The sequence below is a fragment of the Vigna angularis genome, chromosome 8 (assembly GCF_016808095.1).
Source record: "Vigna angularis cultivar LongXiaoDou No.4 chromosome 8, ASM1680809v1, whole genome shotgun sequence".
Taxonomy (NCBI): Eukaryota; Viridiplantae; Streptophyta; class Magnoliopsida; order Fabales; family Fabaceae; genus Vigna; species Vigna angularis.
The window spans coordinates 6,987,762-7,008,886 of NC_068977.1; the positions used below are offsets into that span (position 1 = coordinate 6,987,762).

The window sequence follows — 21,125 nt, forward strand, 5'->3', positions numbered from 1 at the left end:
TACCAGTAAGGGTTGTCTTTTTTAAGGTGTAAGAGTCAACAATCATCTTTCATGTTACGAAAAACAAAGTTTTTACTATGTAGAATTACAAATCTAATATTTGAAATCTAAAACTAGCAATTAAATTAAAACAATCTTACGTCAACTGACTAAATTAAAACACTTTTAAGTGTTTTGCAAAATTACATATTTTTAAACTCTAGAACTCATAATTAAAGTAAAAAATCATATATCAAATCATTTATTATATAGATTTTGTTCCAATATACATTAAATTAAAGGAAACACTTTATCAAATCGGTTTATAAAATAAAATTTTTATTTATTTATATATTATAAATTATTTTTATTTTTAGCAGTATGAATTTTTAACTCTAATTTTTTCATTATGTGTCTTTCATAATTTCAAAACTGTTAAAAATGGCTAACAACATTGGTTTAGAGAAAGCACGAGAATAATGTGTCCTTAAATTTAGAGGCTCATTGCAGAAAGCTGAATCACGTTTTGGCTAACGTTCAATAAAATACAACTGATATAGGAAGATACGTGGGAATGTTTCCAATGTTACTAAGGAATTTTCACTTCAACTTTCAACGACGTGTGTCACCGTTTTTGCCTCATTTTATGAGTACAATTTTTTATTATTGAATTTTGAAATTTTATTATGTGAAATTTTATATAAATATATTGGTGTTTTACAAAAGAAATATTATAATTTTATATTAAACCAAGTATATATACATTGTTTCTTGATTTGAATCCCACTATCAGCGTATTTAATTGTCAAAGAATAAAAAATGTAATTTTCCCATGTAATGTTCTTTCTGAGCTCTTGTTTTGTCAAATTCAAAATATCCTAAAAATTGGATTTGAACCTGAGAGTAAGGTTGTGAATATTGAGTTGAGATGCTCTTAAATTAAATATAATTTAGTTTTGTTAAGATAAGAATTTGTGTTTCTTTTATCTTTTTTGATGAAATTAGGAGATAGAATATGAACTAAGTAATTCAACGAAAATAAATGATAAAATGGTAGAGAAAAACTTACGAAAGAATGGAACAAGTCAGTTTAATTGAAGAAGTTTCAAGAGAACAGTTGAAAAGAGAATAATTATGATCCTAAGATCCAATGCAAGACTCAAGCACAAATACGATTCTTTTTTTTTTCTAATAACCCTAAATGCTTTAAAAGTCTATCTTAGTTCTCATATATTCAAAAGTTTTTACAAAGAAAATGAAAAAGTTGTTTTCAGCTACATTCCTAAGCTTTCTGAGATGCAAATGCCCCTAGAATTACACTCAAATGTGAAATTTAAAACCTATATCTAATAGCTAAAATTTAATCTTATTCTAGGAAGCGAAATCCGAAATTCAAAACTCAAAAATACTGGTGAAAGCTAAACGAGTTTCCGACAGAGTTAAACTCCGAGTTTACCTGTCTCACGATGAACGTTGATTGTTTCGATAGAGTTTGAAACTCTAAACCAGAAAATAAATAAAAAGTGAACAATCTGATTCAAAATTAATTGTACTTTAAGCTAAATAATAAGTGTCACAACCTTTAAATGATTCTTCTATTTATAAACATTTCAGTTACAAATCGTATAAATCTGAAGTTGATATTTATGTTACCCATCCTATACCTACAGGATACTCAGATAATAAAATATAAACCATACAAAGATAATAAGAACCACTTCATAATTTCCTAAAATCGCACTTAAAAATCTATAACCCACTTTTTAGAATTATAAACCTTTGGGCATTGGTCTATTGAGCCAGCTTGATCTCTGGCAATTGGTTGCTGACCCAATAGCAAATCGGCCTTTGGATGTTGATTTCTGGTTCAATAACTGAGTCGACGTGGATCGAACTTTGTATGTTCATATCTAACCTAGTAAGTGAGTCAATCTTTGTACAATGATCTCTGATCTAATAATTGGATCGACCTTCTAAAGAAACAAAATTGCAGCTAAGCTGTAGCTTAAAAATCAGTCTCAAAGTCTATAGAACCCAAGTTCAGTTTACAGCACTTAATGAGACATCTGATATCATCAGCAACGTGATTGAATTATAGGCTTAAATTGAAGCAGAAAATAGTGATTAATAATTCAGTTGGCCAGAAAGTGAGCATACTTCATATGAATAATGTTTATTTTAATGGATACGCTTTATGAAATTGTTAGCAGATTAGCCAATTCTGGATTTTGTAACAAAAAATACAGGTCCTGGGTTCAAAGGAAGGAGACTCCAATATGAATCTTGACTATCAACCATACAGCTATGCCACTTGATTCTATAAGAACCTACAGGAAAGTTAGACACATCAAGTGAGCAATGTGAAAACCCTTGCCCTTTCTCATTAGGTCTAAAATCCATGAATGTCTCCACAGCTACACTATTACCATGGGCCCTACTGTGCATACCAACTCTTCTCTTTCCTGCCACACCATCCAAGACATGGCAAACCAACTTCTGGTTCAGTTCAAATATCTCACCATCTTTCCAAGCTTCAGATATAGACTGTGAGTGCCCCAAGGTTTGTCCACATGGGACAAGGAAGGACGTACTGCAATGAAGGATGCAGTAACACTTAGTTGACTTAACCAGCAGGTTTAGTGGCACATTCTTTAATTGAAGACAAATATTCAATGTGATGTGGGAGCCATGCGTAACGGATATTTCAACCCCATTAACAGAGTCCTCATTGTGGAGAAAAAGTTCTGCTCCAATGAATGGTCTGCACAAATAATGCAAAACAGATATTTCAACACCGTATTTTTAAGAGTTAGGAAACACAAACAAACACCAAATTGCCAACTCTTGGTCATGGCTTTGATCAAATTAAGAACTTTATGGACTACAGCAGTTCTAGATTTGCGTATAAGGCAGCTACGTCATAAAGTCAGAGAGCACTAAACGTGTAAAGGTTCACAACAAAGAGAGCATATCTTAAACAATAAAAGAAAACCAATTCAACATAAAATACTAACAAAATTGGGAAACCATTTCTTGAGACTCTGATAAATCAAACGCAAAAGCAGACTAATCAATTCCTATCGACAATAGTTTATAATTATATAATTCATTTCACATAAAAAAGAAGATAAGGGACAATGCTAAAGGGGAAAATAATAGTCCATGTGACAATCAATACAATAAAATCACACTATAATAAAAAATACACATACATTTAAACTTTCATTAAAAAGTTTTCACTGACAACAGTGAATAAATGATACACATACCTTACTTTGAAGAAGTACTTTGGAATCCCAAGATGAATGTGCATCAATTTTATCAAAGTACTAGAAACTAGTGACAAAGCATTCTTGGTAAACTCAGATGCAGTTTTCTGAAGCAAGCATACAGCACTAGAGACAGCATAATTACAAACATTGACCACCTCTCTGTCTTTATACCTAATGCTACAAGTTCGGTAACCGGATCCTGGAGATAAACAATTCTCGTTTAGGTCAAAATAATTCAACAGCAAAGAGAAACTCGCTCTGGTTCTATTATCCACACACCAAAATAGCCTCTGTAAATTTTGTATTGTCAAAGCCTGTAAATTACTAGAGGTTTTGACACCAATAAAAATTCTCTGAGAATCTTGGTCTATATTAGCTACTCCAAAAGCAGTTACAAATGCTAATACTGAAGAACTCAGACTATGAGCTGCAAGGACTTCAGAACTTTCACTGTCCATCCCAATGAAAGATGCTCTAAGTAGATTAAATTCTTCTGCTAGTCTGAACAGTTGTAAAGAAATTTGATTAAAATCTTGATAAGACTTCAGGAATTTAAGCTTATCATTACTCTCGGTCTCTACCTGATTTAAATTCTGATCCACGTTCAATAAAACTTCCCTCAAAGTTTTAACCACACACACTAAATTTTCCAACACTCTAGCTCTTAATGATAAAAACCACCTCTGGAAACAAAATTCTTGAGAACTTGTTGCAGAGGCTTCCAAAATTTTCAAGGAGGAGCACAATTCCATATGAGACTGAGTAAGCTGATCATAGTAATTACAATCATAAATATTCCTGGCCAGTCTTGCACATGTATCATCCTTGTAATCACATGATAAAGGAAATTCAATAGTCCCCACCAACTCTATTATTGATGTGGTTCCCTGTTTTGGCTGCTTAGGAAGTTGGAATTTTTCTTCAGAATTAGAATAATGAAACAATGCATTTAACCAGCTACAGCAAGAAACAGACTTCACTTTCTGTATTAATGTCCTGAATATAATAGTAGCCAGCGACCATTCACCCTGACACGCTGCATGAGCACCAACCTTGTAAGCAGTCCAGCCATTTGTTCCTGTCAAGACTTTGTTTACAAACGTTGTGCATTTAATAAGACAACTAGCCGGATGTGTTTCATCATTCTCATGGACTAAGCCATCACAAATAGGCTGACTGTGCAATAGCAAATGGTACAATAAGTATGTATAGCAATCAATTAAACTACACTGGCATACAATTTCGGCCAAAATATTCACTTTACTTAACACTTCAGTGTCGATAGCACCAACTACATAAAGGTTGTCAAGGCATGCCACAAGAAATCTGTATATTTTGGAAAGAAATTTAAAAATAAAGGAATTTTGCTTTTTCCCTTTAAAATTTACAGCTAGATGAGTTGATCGTACTGCACGATCAGTAGATGCAACAGTCACAAGATAATATTCAATCACTTCTTTTATGTTATCAAGTACCAAACAACCAAGAGAAGGATGACTTTCAACAACAGTTAAAAGAATCTTTAGCAGACCCTGGAGCTCCTGACAAATTCTCAAATCATTTTGAGAATCTTCCAACAATGGCATCAACAAAAGTTTGATATGATCTTTGATTAAAGAGATAACACGCGATGGAAGGGAAGAACAACCAAAAACATTCTCAATTGCTGCTCTGTCCTTTGTCCTACAACACAAATCTGCTAGAATACAAATGGCCAAGCAGCTCTTCCTCAAGCCTGGATATTGACTTGTGTTTTCAATAATAGTTTGAAGCCTCATAAACTCACGAAGTTCCATGTGAAGTGAAGAAGGCGGAATAGAAAGAAGGACCTACAAATGACTTAATGCATGTCAAACAAGTTCATATATCATAAGAAATCAAACGAGAGTCTCATTTTGCGAAGTACTGAGCTCAAACCTTGTGCAAGACCCTTAGAGCTTTATATTGCATGGGCATTGAAATTTCAGGTTCCTCCATTATGGAAAACAGCCCATGAATTATACCTGAATTATCTGAGTTCTCACACAATCCTCTTCTGAATAAAAAATGCAAGCATCTTAATGCTGTTTCTTTTACATGTGAAGTTCTTTCTCGATTGAGAAACAAAAGAAGAAAGTCCACCTGAATCCAAATGACTTAAAAAATATTACACAAGGAAAACACCGTACAATGTATATATTTGAATTGGGACCATCATCTATGTATGCTAAAGCTGGCTGTGTGATGCTTTATTTTATCACAAGAATAGTTTACTATCCATTTTTCAAATTAGCAATGAGTTTCGTGAACTTCATATTATGGATAACTATTAAAACAATCACATGCAGTTGAAGGAACAAAACACTTGGCAAATGGTCACACAATATTTCAAACAGACATAAAAGCAAGGATCCTGCTCAACTAGGATGCTCAAAATCATATAGTAGGACAGATACACACCTGATAAGAGGTTAAAGGAATTAAAATGCAAGCCAGTTTTGAGAGCGAGTACAACATAGCAACCATAAAATCTTCATCTGACGAATTTAGTACCAACTCCATACCTGTCTGCATCAGATCAATCATCACATCAGAAAACCAAATATGATTGTTTGAATAGCAATCAGACAAAAGAAAAAGTAACAAATTTCTTTAGGTTGGTTAAACTTAACAATTGTTATGCTATTAAGTTTGGAGACTGAACCATGGTTCAGGGAGGGGAGCTCATTGGGCAATTAAATATATCAGCACTGTACTGTAAGAATTAGTTCTGTTTTTTATTTTCTTATAAAGTCACAGTAATGGTTTGAACAAAAATTCAATTCTCTAACTAAATTGTTCTATGGCAATTCGGGAGCAACACACCAGAATACATTGTTCCATAACCCACTAGTAGTAGTCCTAGACTCTTGATTAAATTGAAATGGATAATGCATTATAAATCAGTGTAACAGGTGCTCTCATTTCACTTTGTTGTGGATAACTCAAGCAAATTCAATGCAGAACAGTCTACCACAGAAACCATAATATTATAACAGAGAGAAGCCACAAAAATAAACAACAGAAGATAAAAGAAGGAAGAAGAAAGAATCACACACAAAAAACATGGTTGGGTTAAAGTGTTAATAAACTTCAATCTATGTCCATGAGAGAATTTACTATGCATAGAGATTACAACATGAAGTTTCTCTTTCAATGAACTCTCACTCAACTCCAATAGTTTTCTGTTTTTATAATTGAACTCAACTCTCAATTAGTTTAACTACCCTTACAGGTTCCTGTATATGGTGTACAATTATTTTAACCAACTACTGTGAAATGCACCTAAACATGTGAAAATACATGAACACTATTTTCTGCTTCAGTTGAAACGTCACTTAGGCAACTGATCTAGTCAATACTAATCACTGCAGAAGCTATGAGACTAGACGTTCTACTGAAACTAACCATCACATGCTGGAAATGCCTATAGTATAGTCAAGTTTGACGGTTTAGGAATCCTAATAAGATTTTACTGAAGCAATCTTCACACACTTTGATGTACGCTTAGTGTTATGAAAGTATATTACAGCTAGTTGAGGCACAATGTCAGGAAATATTTACAATAAACTAGATGAGCCAATTTCAAAAAATTAGAACTTCACTCCAACCAAAAAAAAAATCTAGGTATTTTCTTCATAATTCCTCTGAGCCACCCTGTTTCCACTTGGTATCTTGTTAATTACGTCCTGAGTAAAAGGTAAAGGAAGAAAAAGTAAAGGAAGACAACATAGATATATCTAGAAACCAAAAAATTTCGGTTATTAGAAATACACATTAACAGAAGCCAGCAGGAAGTCACATCACACAATATTATAGATGTCATAGCATATAAAATTTTCAAATACCTTGTACGCTTTATGTGAAACTGAATAAGAGGATTTGCATTTTGCCAAAACACGGGCAGCAGCCAACTTTACTTGCAAAGACACTGAAGATGAACTCATTATATTAAATAACATCTCCACTGAAACAGATGCAAAATCATCTGATACCTCACAAAGGCACCCAGTGGCATACAAAGATGCTCTAACCTGTGAAATCTCAACACAACATTTCAGATGTATTGATACAGAAAATTAATTACAATAAAAGTGTCTTCAAATAAGGTCAGGTAAACAAGTTATAATTCAGAATTAAAGAAAATTTGGAGAAAATTCCAAGGCATTCACCCTCCACACTTTATTAAATGAAGAGGAAAAATGATATCCAATCAAGCATTCACTGTCATGTATCAATCAATCCATGTAGAGTCATGTAAATCAAATTAAGATTGCAGTTCCTCACTTGCAATATTATTTAACAGAAAAATTTGAGACATTGGAAAACATGATTTAGGTAAACAGGTAGAAAATCAAAGTAAGCATATCCAACCAAGAGGTGTTAATATGAATGGAATCAGACATCTAAAAAAAAGTAACACTAAGGCAGTTATTTTACCTCACAGTCATGAGCAGAAACAAGGCTAGAAAATATCAAGTATCGAATCTGAGCATTGTCTTTCAGAAAATCAGCCCAACAACCTAACAAAACCAAAGCCAGTGCCTTCGACTCCAAATCCCCACTATCAAAAACAGATTTTACTCTCGTTAACAACTCTAAGTGATTAGCTACTCTGGCCTGTGACAGCAACCCTTTGCATTGATTTTTCTTCTCCTTATTGCGATGTTTCCGTTCAGACAAGAAAACCCTAACAACCGAAAGTCTGGTCTCTATGTCACCTCCCCTAAAGGCATCAGCAAGGCGCAAGAGGATAGCATTGGCAAATATTCTATCTTCGCCTGGAACAAGACCAAACATAGCATAGGGAGCAACGCCAGATTCAGGTTCTCTACTCCATTGCCAAAGGCGAGGCTCCATTTCCAATATGGCTTTGACAGGAGCACCTGACAGTGATGAATTTCAAAAATCATAAAAACAAAGCAAACAAATGAACACAAAATACTATAACAATTTTAACTTTAAGGCTTTGTATGGAGCGATAATACACAGAGAATGACGCATTATTTGAATAGTCACCATTGTTAGTATAGCCCAAATTTCAAAGGAATAAAAGAGAATATAATGATGGAAAAAAAAAAGTATGAAAGAAAATAATTAAATAACCAGGTTTTGCAGAACGGAGGCCCATTTCAAGTTGAATGCTCCATTCCATGGCACGAGCACCACAAGTTGGTTCCATGGCTAATTCTCTTCTCCAGGCAACGGTTCTAACTACAGAAGACAAATTGCAAACTCAGAATAATCGTTGTTTCAAGAAGTTTTAATTGAAAATTTCCCATTAACAATTTTGAAAATCTAAAACATTAAAATAATTTGCAAATTGATCCTAAAATTTTCCCATAAAGCTATTATCCCCCTCCTAAATGATGTCACATTCAATCCATACCTGATAATTTAAGCTGGAAGGAAATAGTATGAAGAGGCAGCAACAGATGATAATCCTTCTATAACCTATCCTGTTAAACTTTCATGAAACAACACATGCAATTGGGTTTTGGAATTCATATATAGTGAATAAATGTCTAAGGAGTGAACTCAGAATGAAGAAGAGTAAAGCAACCACATGATAAAATCACAATAGTCTAAGATATAGTTCCAATAAAAAATTTGACTGCTCTTTTTTCAATGAAAAAAATTGAGGAAGAGACCTACTATTGTTGATTTTTGGGCGAAATCTGGTAGGCAGGGACTGTCAGCTACCTGAACGGCTGCGTCGAACAGTTGTTATAACTACTGCTCGTGGCGGAACTCCATCAGGTGGTTGTTTCGCGAGGTTACTGAACTCCATTGCGCAGGACGGTGGCTATGGCATGTGCGCTGTGTATCGGAGAGAAAAAGGAAAGGAGGGGAACAAAGAGAGAGAAAATGATTAAATACATTCAATTATATATATACGAATAATATATAAGTAAAGAAGATTGTTAGATAAATATATTTCGAGTGTTGTCATGTATATATGGATTTTATAGGTCTATGGATAACATATATAATAACAGATAAATAAGTTTTTATCATATAATCAATACTAAATATATCAAAGATATATCAAAAAGATCATTACCACATTATATAGCTGCTATTATACTCAATTTGTTAATTATAGCTGCTATTATACTCAATTTGTTAATTGAGTTTATTTTTGGCCTTAGTAATATTATTATTATTATTATATTATAGTAATGGATGGGTAAATACATAAGTTTTTAGTCTTTCCCGCCACAACAATGCTTACCCTTCTGCAACACGCCACAACAATGCAGGGATGGTTTTGACCAAGGGCTGATCTGGCGACATAGTCACGAGAGGTCACACAATGGAAAATGATTAGGTATGAATATGCTCGGATAAAGAGATTAACCTTTGCTGACTTGTCTTTCTTGTTTCAGAATGGTCGACTTGGACAATCCAGATGGTCAATTTAGATGGACGACATTAGAGGACTGTCGTAATCTCGGGCAACGTTAGTTCCGACGTTGATTTGGATAGACGACATTAAATTAACTACTCACTCGATTTATCTATCGGAAGAACCGGACAGTACAATACAGAAGATATATAACAACGTAAGGTATATTAACCTCTTCTGTATCTCTTTTTTTATCTCATAGCATTTGTCACTTACTTAACATATGATTCTTGTACCATGTATGGATGATGTACTGATAAAAACTCCGAAGGTAATAATATATATATATATATATATATATATATATATATTATATAAATTTAGAAAATAATTAAATTCAACTTTGAAGACGCAGTATAGATATAAATACAATTAAACTTTATAAGCTAACAAAAAGTCAGATTTGAAGAAATAAACAAATTAGCAAAAATGGTTGTTTAGTACCACAGGCTATGGATTTTTAACTTATTCGAGCCATTTTTCAATCGAAATAGACGTTTAAAGTTTTAATTTTTTTTTTTGTGAATAAAAAAGCAATTTTGTTCCTATTTAAGTCAATTGAGTTTAGTATTATTTAAAACTCGATCTTTACTTGATAAAATTTACTCATAAAAAGGAAAAATATTTTTTTAATCAATTTTTGAGATGATGTAATTTTACTAAAATTAAATATATTTTTCGTTCTTAAATTATTTGTGAAAGTAATTTTTTTAAAATTGAATTATATATTTATTTCATTTTTTAACTTTATAAAAGTGAAACCTCATCATAAATTATGTGTGAAAGTTAAATTAGTCCACTGTATAAAATTCTGATTCTCATTCCGAAAATATTTCTGTTTGCTATAAGAATATATTTCATTATTTTCATAAATTACAAAAATTAAATAGATATATAACTTAATTTAGATACGAAATATAATTTTTAAAAATAATTTAGAAATGAAAGAAACATTTAACCCAGTATTTTTTAGTTTAAAAACGTAAATAATTTAAAATAAATTATGAAATATGTAAATAGTATCTTAAAGCATAATTTCGTAAAAAGCCTGAATTTTAAAATATTACTTTGTTTAATATAAAAAAAAATTATATCAAAGATGACGACGACTTTTAATTTTGTAATTGAAGTCGTGATTTATAAACAACTCCTTTTAGAAAAATAACAATGTTAAATTACTTCATAAAAAGGTTAAACGTTGGTTGCTATAGTTGAACAATTTCATCTTTTTAGTTCTTAATTACATTTAAAAAGCATTTCTTTTAGTCCCCATACATTGCATTTTACAAGTGTCGCAACCGGGATCGCGACGGGACAGGGATCCGAAAAACAAAACGGGTTTGAGAAAAAGATTTGTGGAGTCGCCACCATAATTTATTATGGAAAAGCTATGAAAAAACCAAAAAAATAAGACATGGTCTGCGAAAAGTAGATTTTATGGTTCGGGAATCGGTTACGCGTAAGGAAGGTATTAGCACCCCATCGCGCCTGCCCGCAGTACCTTTAATTAAATGTATAAAGCTAACATGGTTTTTTTAAAAATGTTTAAATTTCCTTAAAACAATAAATAAAATAAATAAAAAAAGCTATTAAGAAACAAACAAATTTTTTTTTATGAACCCAACAAGAATTGACCTTGGTCTTACGTACATCCATTTATAATGGACAATCAGGGATCATGTAGTTCTTTATCTAGAAAAAGGTTTGTGAGTTTGTGTAAAAAAAATTATTATAGATTGATTTAGATTCTTGAAAAGTGAACACGAAAAAAAGATTTGGTTTAACAAGATTGATATTTTTTTTTATTTTAAAGATTTTGTATTTTTTTATTTTTAAGAACGGTGGGAAAGAGGAAAGAAACCGACCATAGGTTCACGCGTACTTATACTTCAAAAATCATGATTTTTAAAAGAACATCATTTGTGTATAAAAAAATAAAACCTTTAGAAAAAAACCTTCAAATTGCAATTCTCAACTTTCAATACTCCATAAATCTTCCTTGTAGTTTCTGTTGGCAGAGTTCCTCTAGCGTGATAATTTACTTTTCTCTATACTCTCTCATACCTTTCTCTATCTCCATTATTTCATAGTGTTTCCCTCCATCTTTTCTTCTTCCCCTATGACAGAGTGCGTATTTATACACACTTTATTGTTAGAAAAATCATATTTTCCTCTTTAAAAGCAACTGACGCAACAAACTATATTAATATACTATTTTAATTATTTTTTATAATTATTAGCATAATATTAATTCAAATTATTACCATATTAAACTAACATTTCAAAAATATTGTGTTTGGTATTAAAGTTATTATTTTATCCCTTTTTATTCATCATTAATTATTATTCTCTTATTATTTTTATTTTTATTGATTTACTTTTACCCGGGTGTTGACAACAAGAAACTGAATAAGTAATCAAATAAAATAAATAACAAAAAAAAAGTGTTTTAGAACCTAACTTCCTTTTATTATATAACTTATTTCAAATCTATCCATTTTAATATATATATATATATATATATATATATATATATATATATATATATATATATATATATATATTGTATAAGTACTTGTCATGTATTTCAATGGTCAAATTCAGCAATTAGTGTCCCTTTTAATAGGTTATTTAATCTTGGTTACTTCTTTGACATGCTTGTTGTGCTTAGAAAAATTCATATCTGGAATAAAATTTTTGTGAAAAACTATGATTTTAGAAATCTTGAAGTGACATGACGAAGAAAATGGATTCCACCATGGAGTCTTGTGAAGAACAACAAGTGAAAAAGTCCATATTTGAATAGAACATTCAATTATTGTAATGTTTTATTGGTGCCACTATCACTAGAGTACAACACTGTCCAAATGATATCCACCCTTCACTTAGGCATCGCAAGATAAGTAATATATCAGAAGACAAAACAATGATGTCATATATGTTACCACACATTATTATTTCTAATCTAAAAATAATATCTCAGTATTAATCTTTTTGACAGAAATAACAGGACATAATTAATTAACACGGACAAATTGCGCTATTGTTTAGAATGATTATGAATCACATCTACATGCATGATGAATGATGTAAAAAAACATCTGCATGAAAGGAACGTAACATTTTACCGTTCTTTTAAACAATATTTTATATGAATAGAAAATTATAAAAATAGAAAAATGAGATAATTTGACTAATACATCTTTGAAGTTGGAATTTATCTTTAATTGCCCTGTTAAAGGAATTTTTTTAAGATGCCTAGAAACGCGTCTTTCATGATTTTTTAAATTTTCCTTTTGATAATTGTCAATGATATTTTAATTTTCTAATGAAACTGATTAGCAAAAATCCAAAAGAAATTCTAGAAAGAAAGGGATTATTCTTTAAGCATGTGAACAAAAGCTTGCTAATTGTATAGAGAAGACAAAGCTGAGATTATCGTACCCTAATCTTTGTTTTGTTTTCCCTTTCTTTCAAGTAAGGTTGTATAAGATTTTCAATTTTATAACAAAACCGTGGAACTTTGTGTATCAAAGTTGAATTGGTCAAAAAGAGATAACTGCAACCAAAGCAAGAATCATATTTCACCAGTAGTCGTCGCAATCGTCTTCCACTAGCAACACTATCTCCCGTGCTTCCTAGTAACTACCCCGAGACATCAATCAAGATAATAAGTACTAAGTCTTCATAGTTTCAGTGACTTTGTTCTTTTTTTCTCTTCTCACTGCAAACCATGACCATCTTCACTTTCACCTTCTTAAAACTCTTCTTCCTCCTCCTACTACACTTCTCCACACGCCTCCAAGCCTACACCTCAGAGGAAGTTTTCACCATCAATTGCGGCACCACCGGGAAGTCCTCCGACGGTCAAAGAACCTGGACCGGCGACATCGACACAAAGTACTTATCTTCCCAAGACTCCACCGTTTCAGACAAGGCCTCAACACAATCTCCTTCAACCAATCAAGTCCCCTTCTCCACTGCACGATTGTCCCGTTCCCAATTCAATTACTCCTTCCCTGTCTCCCCAGGTACCAAATTCCTTCGCCTCTTCTTCTACCCTACAGACTACCCTTCATTTCCCCGCACCCACGCATCCTTCTCCGTTCAATCCAACCGATTTACTCTCCTTAACGATTTCAACGCCTCTCTTAACGCCGACGCTCAAGCCACGGACACTATCTTCAAGGAATACGTGGTCAACGTCAACGACGGTGAGAGGCTTATCCTCACCTTCACTCCCTCGCATCCAAACTCTTACGCTTTCATCAATGGAATCGAGGTACTTTCCATGCCAACCGATTTATATTACACACCAGCAAATGACACAGGCTTCACGTTCATCGAAAGTAGCACGCTGTACAGCGTTGGAACCAGCTCTGCTCTTCAGACTGAGTATAGAATCAAAGCCGGAGGACAAGAAATCTCGCCATATAACGACAGCGGTTTGTTCAGGGATTGGGCTGCCGAAGAACCATACTTTATCAAACTCAATCCAAAGAATGATGATATACCAGCTAACACGGATGGGAAAATGAACATAATCGTCAATCCCGATTACTTGGCACCAAAGGAACTGTTCAGAACAGCGCGTAGCATGGGCACAAACGCCACTCTGAACAGAATGAGCAACCTCACTTGGGAGTTCCCCGTTGATTATGGCTTCACTTACGTTCTCAGGCTCCACTTTTGCGAGCTTGATCCCAATATTCATGCCATCGGTGACAGGCGATTCTCCATTTACATAGCGAGTCAGGTGGCTGATGAGCGTGCAGATGTAATGGTTTGGAGTCAGAAACAAAAAGGTCTAGCTGTGCATAGAAACTACGGCGTTTTAATTCCCAAAAATGGTACTCAGAAAAAGTTTAATCTTTCGCTTCAAATGCACCCTCGCGAAAGCAATGTTGATTCGAGATACCCAGATACCTTCCTGAACGGTCTAGAGATCTTCAAAATCAGTGAAGCTGGCTCAAACAACCTAGCTGGACCCAACCCGGACCCCGTTCAGACTCCGCAGAACAACATTCCCGATCAAAACGGAAAGACCAGCAGTGGAAGCGCAACGACGATTATTGGCGCCATAGCAGGGGTGGTGTCAGGCATCGTTTTGATCTCGCTAATCGTTTTCCTTGTCGTGTTTTTCAGACGCAAGAGAACCACAAAGCCAAAAGATTACAACAAGTCAAAGTCTTCTGCGACTTCCAAATGGGGTCCACTTTCCTTTACAACGACCAAGTCAACCACTACGAACTCCTCTCTACCGTCCGATCTCTGCCGCCACTTCTCCCTGACGGAGATCAAAGCCGCCACCAACAACTTCGACGACGTTTTCATCGTCGGCGCCGGGGGATTTGGCCATGTGTATAAGGGCTACATCGACGGCGGTTCCACCCCAGTGGCCATCAAGCGACTCAAACCGGGTTCACAGCAGGGCGCGCACGAGTTCATGAACGAGATCGAGATGCTCTCGCAGCTCCGCCATCTTCATCTCGTGTCCCTAATCGGATACTGCAACGAGATGAACGAGATGATCCTCATCTACGACTTCATGGCACGTGGCACCCTACGCGACCATCTCTACAACACGGACAACCCCGCTATCCCTTGGAAGGAGCGCCTGAAGATCTGCATTGGCGCCGCGCGTGGGCTGCACTATCTGCACACTGGCGCGAAGCACACGATCATCCACCGCGACGTGAAGACCACAAACATCTTGTTGGATGATAAGTGGGTGGCCAAGGTCTCGGATTTCGGGCTTTCCCGAATTGGGCCCACAGGCATGTCAAAGGCCCATGTGAGCACCGTGGTGAAGGGCAGCATAGGGTATTTAGACCCAGAGTATTATAAACGACAGCAATTGACGGAAAAGTCTGACGTGTACTCTTTCGGCGTGGTGTTGTTTGAGTTACTGTGTGCTCGTCCGCCTCTGATCCGCACCGCGGAGAAGAAACAGGTGTCACTGGCTGATTGGGCGAGACACTGTTACCAAAATGGGACCATTGCGCAGATTGTTGACCCCGCATTGAAGGGGAGGATCGCACCAGAGTGCTTGAGGAAGTTCTGCGAGATTGGGGTGAGTTGTTTGTTGGACGATGGAACGCAGAGGCCGTCGATGAACGACGTCGTTTGGATGCTGGAGTTTGCGTTGCAGTTACAAGAGAGTGCGGAACAGCGGGATAATGATAACGTGATTGGCGGTGAGGGGGTTAATGAAAGAAGAGAGGAAGGTATGGAAGATTTGTTTAGCAGTGGAACGAGTGTGGGTCAGGTTTCGGATTTTAACAAGAGTAGTGGAAGTGTGGTGAGTGTGAGTACCAGCAGCGAAGAGCTTAGTAGCAGCTATAAAGAGAGTGATAGATTAGTGTCTGGGACTGTTTTCTCTGAAATTGTTGACCCAAAGCCACGTTGAGGGAATCAATCAAGTAGATGAGAACACCTACTACTACTGCTAAAGCTCAAAATTTATGTGTTTAGTTTCATATTTCTGATGTTTCATGTCTCTGTACAGGAATCAAGTTGCTTTCTATCTCTCTTGTGAATGAAGACAGGTTGCAAAGTAAACAGATTTCAAGATTACGTGTTTAATTGTTGTAACAATTTTTCTCTCCGATGATTTATGTCAATTTCAACATTTTTGTTATCCGCTAAGTATCTTAATTTCACCTGCACGTATACCTTACGAGTTTGTAGTTATGAAACGCGAATCAAACATAATGGTAATTCTGTGTCTGCATAAAATAGTGTTTGTATGATTATATTGTAACCAGGAAGCATGGGACAAAGCAAGCAGTAAAATTTAAAAGACTCAACAGGTTCAAGAAGCTTGTTCCTTAGTCATATCACCAGTCCACTTGTTCTATGTGCAAAGATACACGTCCAGAAAGTAGTCTATTCTGCATAACTTCCTACATTATTTGTGACCTGACCTCCACTTTTGTAGTGGTATAACTAGTATGCAACTTCTACCTCTCCATCTCTTTAGAAATAATTTCTTTGATTCTTTTTGTTACCTTGTTTAACTCATAACCTTACTCACCTCTTTCTCAATATATCCACTTATTAGAATTCGTTAACTTTTGAACACTTAGCAGAAAATAAACACTCTTTGTATAGAAATACTTGTTTTATCACTCTTTTTGAGACTCTGTATAAAAGACAAGTTCAATGTTATGACTGGAAACCAATTGAGATATAGAAATCAAGTTGTAATCAAAATCAGGTATGTATAAAACATCTTGAAGAAATAGTTTTCTGTTAATTTTAACAACTCTTTTGTGGGTAGCTTTAACACATTTTCCATTAGGGAGCTTAACAGTGATAGGCGTAATAAGATTACAAAACAAAAATTATCCAAGCAGCAAGATGACCTGTTGCACCAGATTCAAAAATCCAACCACCTTTATTTTCGTCAAAACCATTAATGGAGAAAATTTTACCTCCATGCTTACCATTTACATAGTTGTTGATAGAGCCGACAAAATTAATTTGAGTATTTATTGAATCAATGTTGTTATCACTTTAGATTTTTGTAGCAGCTTCAGAAGTGTTCGATATTGATGCTATGAAAGTATGAAGTCTCCAGAGTCACTGAAATTGTGCAACACATCAAATCCCGCAGCCATTCCTTTTCCTGCATCTCACAAGCATTTTCTCGAACTGTTTCCATGTTGTTATCAAGAACGGGTGAAACAAGACAGGTTGTAGAGTTTTCGTTGGGATGAATATACATGCAATTATCTACAGCATGTGTTTGACTTACTTCTTCTACCATGGAAGAAAGAAAACAAGAAACAAAACAAGATTTGGAAAGAAAAGAAACTAAGAAAAAGAACAAGAAAAAATAAACGAGAGATGACGCAAGAGAAAAATCTAATTCATTAGCATTCAAAAAACACTTTTAGAACAATATTTTGTCAATATAGTTGTTTTTACGAAATTTGGTATTCGTGTTAACAAAACTTTACAAAATAAAATGTATTGGTCGAGTATTTTTATGCTGGATGACTATGAATAAAGAACCTCTTTATATATATATATATATATATATATATATATATATATAAAATTTATACTTATATATTCATGTCACTTTTAGTAATAAGTAAGAATAGTTGGTACGGTAAAAATAATAAAGAATCGAAAAATTTGTGATTTTTTTTTATAAAATATTTTCAAAATTTATTAATTCTTTTAAATTTAAATTACACAAATGCTAATCATAATTTTTTCAAAAAGAATTACATTATGAAAAATCTTTTCAAATTTTATGATGCTCTTATCTAAAAAAAAACTATTAAAATTCAATTAAATACTCCTCTTAACAAAACTCTCTGTGTCTGCCCTCTTTGTTTTTGACGGTATTCATTAACTGGTGTTGATTTGTACAAGAACGCAGTGGTAGCAACCATAGCACGTTGCGAAAATGGGTTCGTTGGGTCGGAGGAGCATGTCCACGGTGGCGAAAGCGGTGGCAGATATCACAGGAACCGGCAACACCAAAATCCGCAAATCTTCCAGTGAACTCTGCAACTTCCTTGGCATCCCTAGGCATTCTCGTTCCGAAATTGCCCTCATTCTCTCGAAGTTTATCAAACTCTACAATTTCCGGGTTCTCTCACCTTACCTCACTCTTCACTCCCAATCTTATTTTACACTTGATTAGATAACCGTGCTTCCTAGTTCGTAAGGTTAAATTTAGGGTATTATTGACATGATATGTTTGCTGTGCAGAGTCCTGGTATTAAGAAGGACAAGATTTGGGAGCAGAATTTGCAAAATTTGTTGCGTGGAAGAAACACTGTTGGTTTTCCTGAGATTGCCAAGATACTGTCTCCGGAGTTCAGCCAGGGTGCCATTAATGTGAAGGACAAAAACATGGATTCTTCGATGGATAACACAAAGGGGAAAGGTTCTCAAAAGAAAGGGAAGCCTTCTAAGAAGTAGGTCTTCCACATGCTTATCTTTTTAAGACCCAACTTAGATTTTTGAAAGTTGAACTTTTGTGTTCGCTTAATCTGCAATTTTTCGCGATTATGTCATGAGTGAGTTTGAGTGGCAACCTGTTGAGACGGGTTTGGTTATTGTGTTGTTGTCCTTTGATATAATGTGATTTCGCTCCCTCTTTTAGCAAATAACTTACATGATATACTTGTTTTCATTTGCTCTTTTTATTTGTACTGTGTCAGATGAATATTTTCGGTATTATGCCCATCAATGAATGAAAAAATATTGTTAGGTTGTCAATTATGCAGTGTTTGATTGTTTTCTTCAAACCTCTAAGCCATAAGTTAGCAATTCATTGTGTGAACTTCCGATATGAGGCATGAACAGTGACCCGAGATGTTGTAGAAGTTCTCTGGTTGTATCTTTTATAGGTACAGATGCAAGAATTTGCAAAAGATCTGATAATTTCCACTCGATTAGAAAGAGTAAATAAATAGTGTATGCACTGAGTGTAAAGAGTTTTTACAGTCATTCATTCACTCACTGCCTTGCATGATAAGTGAGATGTTTTTTACAATAACTATCTTTGGAATTATACTTAGGAAGATTATATATTGATTGGCGTATAAATTTTGTTTACCCTGACAGTATGTACAAGTTAGATAAAATTCATCGTTGAGAGAGGAAACAACAAACTCGTGGTTTCAAAGGCCTAACGATGACCATAATTGTGTTTTAGGGATTGAAAACGGTTATAAGCATTCGGCCTTAAAAGTCCAGATGCTAACTTTGACCCTTATGCTTATTAGAATGCATAGTGTTATTTCCCTTGCTTCTTATCATTTGGAGTACATAAACACGTATATCCCTTGCATTAAGGTAGTTGAATTTATGTTGGAGAAGAAACATAGAGTTTGTATTCTCTAATTTATTAAAAATGTCTTGTACATCCAACCCAGTTAGGGAGAGTTGATAAAGTTTCTGATGCAGACCATAACAACAAAGTAAAATGGAAATAAAAAAATAATGCAAAAATGGAGTAGAAATGGAGGATGTATTATTTATCACTTAAAAATTGAAACAAAATGCACTAGAAAGGGTAAATAATACCCCAGAGCCCAGCACCTTACAGAGAAGCATAAAAGCTACTCAGTCCCTCCATGACAATGTCAACGAAAACCCCCTCCTCATCTTCTCATACTACTTAAATAATGGGATTCTACTCTCTCTATAACTAATTTTGCCAGCTCAATATTCTCTTTTCCTATATCTGATCTTTTCCCTTTTCTTTTGTAGACAATCCACTCTTTGGGCTTTGTGGTTGCCTCTTGGACTATCCTTTCTTCCGGCCCAAAACTTCGTTCTTGATCCCCATCATTACCCCTTCCACTAATAGCAATCTTGTCCTCAAGATTCAAGTCAGGATATTGGCTCCGTATGACCACTACATCTTCCCAAGTTGTTTCTTCGATTGGTTTTTGCAGCCCACTGTTTCAACCACTGTTTGACTCGTTCACCATGTTTTACCACCACTCGAGAAGCCAAAACTGTAATTGGAACCCGTGTATCAACACCATCCCCACCCAAGCCTGTAGGTAATTCAGACTGCACCTTGTAGTTTCCTACTGCTTTTTTTAGCAAGGACACATGAAACACGCATGAATCCGAGTTGTCTCTGGTAATTTCAAGCGGTAAGCCACAGTTCCTATGCGACCGATGATTTCAAAAGCTCCATAATATCTTGCAGAAAGCTTGGCATTAATTCTAGAAAGAACAGATTTCAGCCTGTGAGGTCTCAGTTTCAGAAACACCCAATCTCCTATGTCAAAATTGCTTTCTGATTGATCATCATGGTAAGCCGAACTCATGCTGAGAGTAGTGCCTTGCAATCTGAAAAATTCTTTCCAGAATTGACTCATGAAAATAGGGTCTCTATCACTGAAAATTAAGAGAAGAACACCATGTAACCTCACAATCTCCTTCACAAACACCTCAGTAGAAAGTCTGTCCACTATGACAAATATAGCTTCATACCCTTTAGATCCTGGCAGTCCCGAGATGAAATCTATCGTGATGTCATCACATACTTTCTCTGGAATAGGTAGTGGCTGCAAAAGCCCTTGTGGAGATGCGGCAAGATATTTTTGGCATTGGCACGTGTCACAAGAACGCACATACTCTTGGACTGTTCTTTTCATGCCTCTCCAATACAAATTCGCTACCATCCTTCGATATGTTCTGTAATACCCAGAATGTCCTCCTTGAGGTGTTGAATGGTATTCTTCCAAAAAATACAGACATCCTTGAATAACTTCTCAGCATGAAACACAATGACATCCCCTTCCTTCAGTTTATGCGCAGTCGTTTCCAACCAAATCAATTCTTGGCAGACCTCATCGAAGAATTCGTAATGAGAATTTTGCATTTAACTTTGAATTCCATACCATTGAGTTGGAGATATGTGAACCTCCATTTGCGATTCGCAAAGTTAGTTAGAAGGTCAT

The 21,125-nt window shown here is 34.9% G+C and overlaps 3 protein-coding genes across 7 annotated transcripts; 2 read left to right on the plus strand and 1 right to left on the minus strand.

The window, feature by feature from the left end:
- Window positions 1–2,134: 2,134 nt before the first annotated feature.
- On the minus strand, window positions 2,135–9,164 carry LOC108345537 (uncharacterized). Of its 4 annotated transcripts, none has more exons than XM_017584125.2 (9): window positions 8,925–9,164; window positions 8,659–8,728; window positions 8,376–8,483; window positions 7,710–8,155; window positions 7,118–7,303; window positions 5,691–5,798; window positions 5,169–5,372; window positions 3,249–5,080; window positions 2,135–2,740 (listed from the first exon to the last, which is right to left on the minus strand). In XM_017584125.2, the coding sequence occupies exons 3-9, from the start codon at window positions 8,449–8,451 to the stop codon at window positions 2,191–2,193; spliced, it is 3,402 nt and encodes a 1,133-aa protein (XP_017439614.2). In that variant the 5' UTR covers window positions 8,452–8,483; window positions 8,659–8,728; window positions 8,925–9,164; the 3' UTR covers window positions 2,135–2,190. The 4 variants fall into 4 exon arrangements, with proteins under 4 accessions (XP_017439614.2, XP_017439611.2, XP_017439613.2 ...); XM_017584122.2 differs by having other exon boundaries at window positions 8,659–8,736; XM_017584124.2 differs by having other exon boundaries at window positions 8,921–9,164.
- Window positions 9,165–13,232: 4,068 nt separating this feature from the next.
- Window positions 13,233–16,318, plus strand: LOC108345538 (receptor-like protein kinase FERONIA). The gene has a single exon (XM_017584127.2). The coding sequence runs from the start codon at window positions 13,412–13,414 to the stop codon at window positions 16,085–16,087; it is 2,676 nt and encodes an 891-aa protein (XP_017439616.2). The 5' UTR covers window positions 13,233–13,411; the 3' UTR covers window positions 16,088–16,318.
- Window positions 16,319–18,000: 1,682 nt separating this feature from the next.
- LOC108344701 (uncharacterized) lies at window positions 18,001–21,108 on the plus strand. 2 transcript variants are annotated; one of them, XM_017583155.2, is made up of 3 exons: window positions 18,001–18,286; window positions 18,409–18,617; window positions 19,918–21,108. In XM_017583155.2, the coding sequence occupies exons 1-3, from the start codon at window positions 18,101–18,103 to the stop codon at window positions 20,012–20,014; spliced, it is 492 nt and encodes a 163-aa protein (XP_017438644.1). In that variant the 5' UTR covers window positions 18,001–18,100; the 3' UTR covers window positions 20,015–21,108. The 2 variants fall into 2 exon arrangements, with proteins under 2 accessions (XP_017438644.1, XP_017438646.1); XM_017583157.2 differs by lacking the exon at window positions 19,918–21,108 and having other exon boundaries at window positions 18,004–18,286; window positions 18,409–18,921.
- Window positions 21,109–21,125: the final 17 nt, after the last annotated feature.

What these genes read in the sequence shown, in the direction of transcription:
- LOC108345538 (XM_017584127.2), top strand. Translation starts at nt 13,412, where the DNA reads ATGACCATCTTCACTTTCACCTTCTTAAAACTCTTCTTCCTCCTCCTA.
- LOC108344701 (XM_017583155.2), top strand. Translation starts at nt 18,101, where the DNA reads ATGGGTTCGTTGGGTCGGAGGAGCATGTCCACGGTGGCGAAAGCGGTG. An exon ending in TCAAACTCTACAATTTCCGG is followed by an intron (nt 18,287 to 18,408) that starts GTTCTCTCACCT and finishes TTTGCTGTGCAG; the next exon opens with AGTCCTGGTATTAAGAAGGA. An exon ending in AAAGGGAAGCCTTCTAAGAA is followed by an intron (nt 18,618 to 19,917) that starts GTAGGTCTTCCA and finishes TTTCTTTTGTAG; the next exon opens with ACAATCCACTCTTTGGGCTT.
- LOC108345537 (XM_017584125.2), bottom strand. Translation starts at nt 8,451, where the DNA reads ATGGAACCAACTTGTGGTGCTCGTGCCATGGAATGGAGCATTCAACTT. An exon ending in TTTCACATAAAGCGTACAAG is followed by an intron (nt 5,799 to 7,117) that starts GTATTTGAAAAT and finishes GATCTGATGCAG; the next exon opens with ACAGGTATGGAGTTGGTACT. An exon ending in CTCTAAGGGTCTTGCACAAG is followed by an intron (nt 5,081 to 5,168) that starts GTTTGAGCTCAG and finishes AGTCATTTGTAG; the next exon opens with GTCCTTCTTTCTATTCCGCC.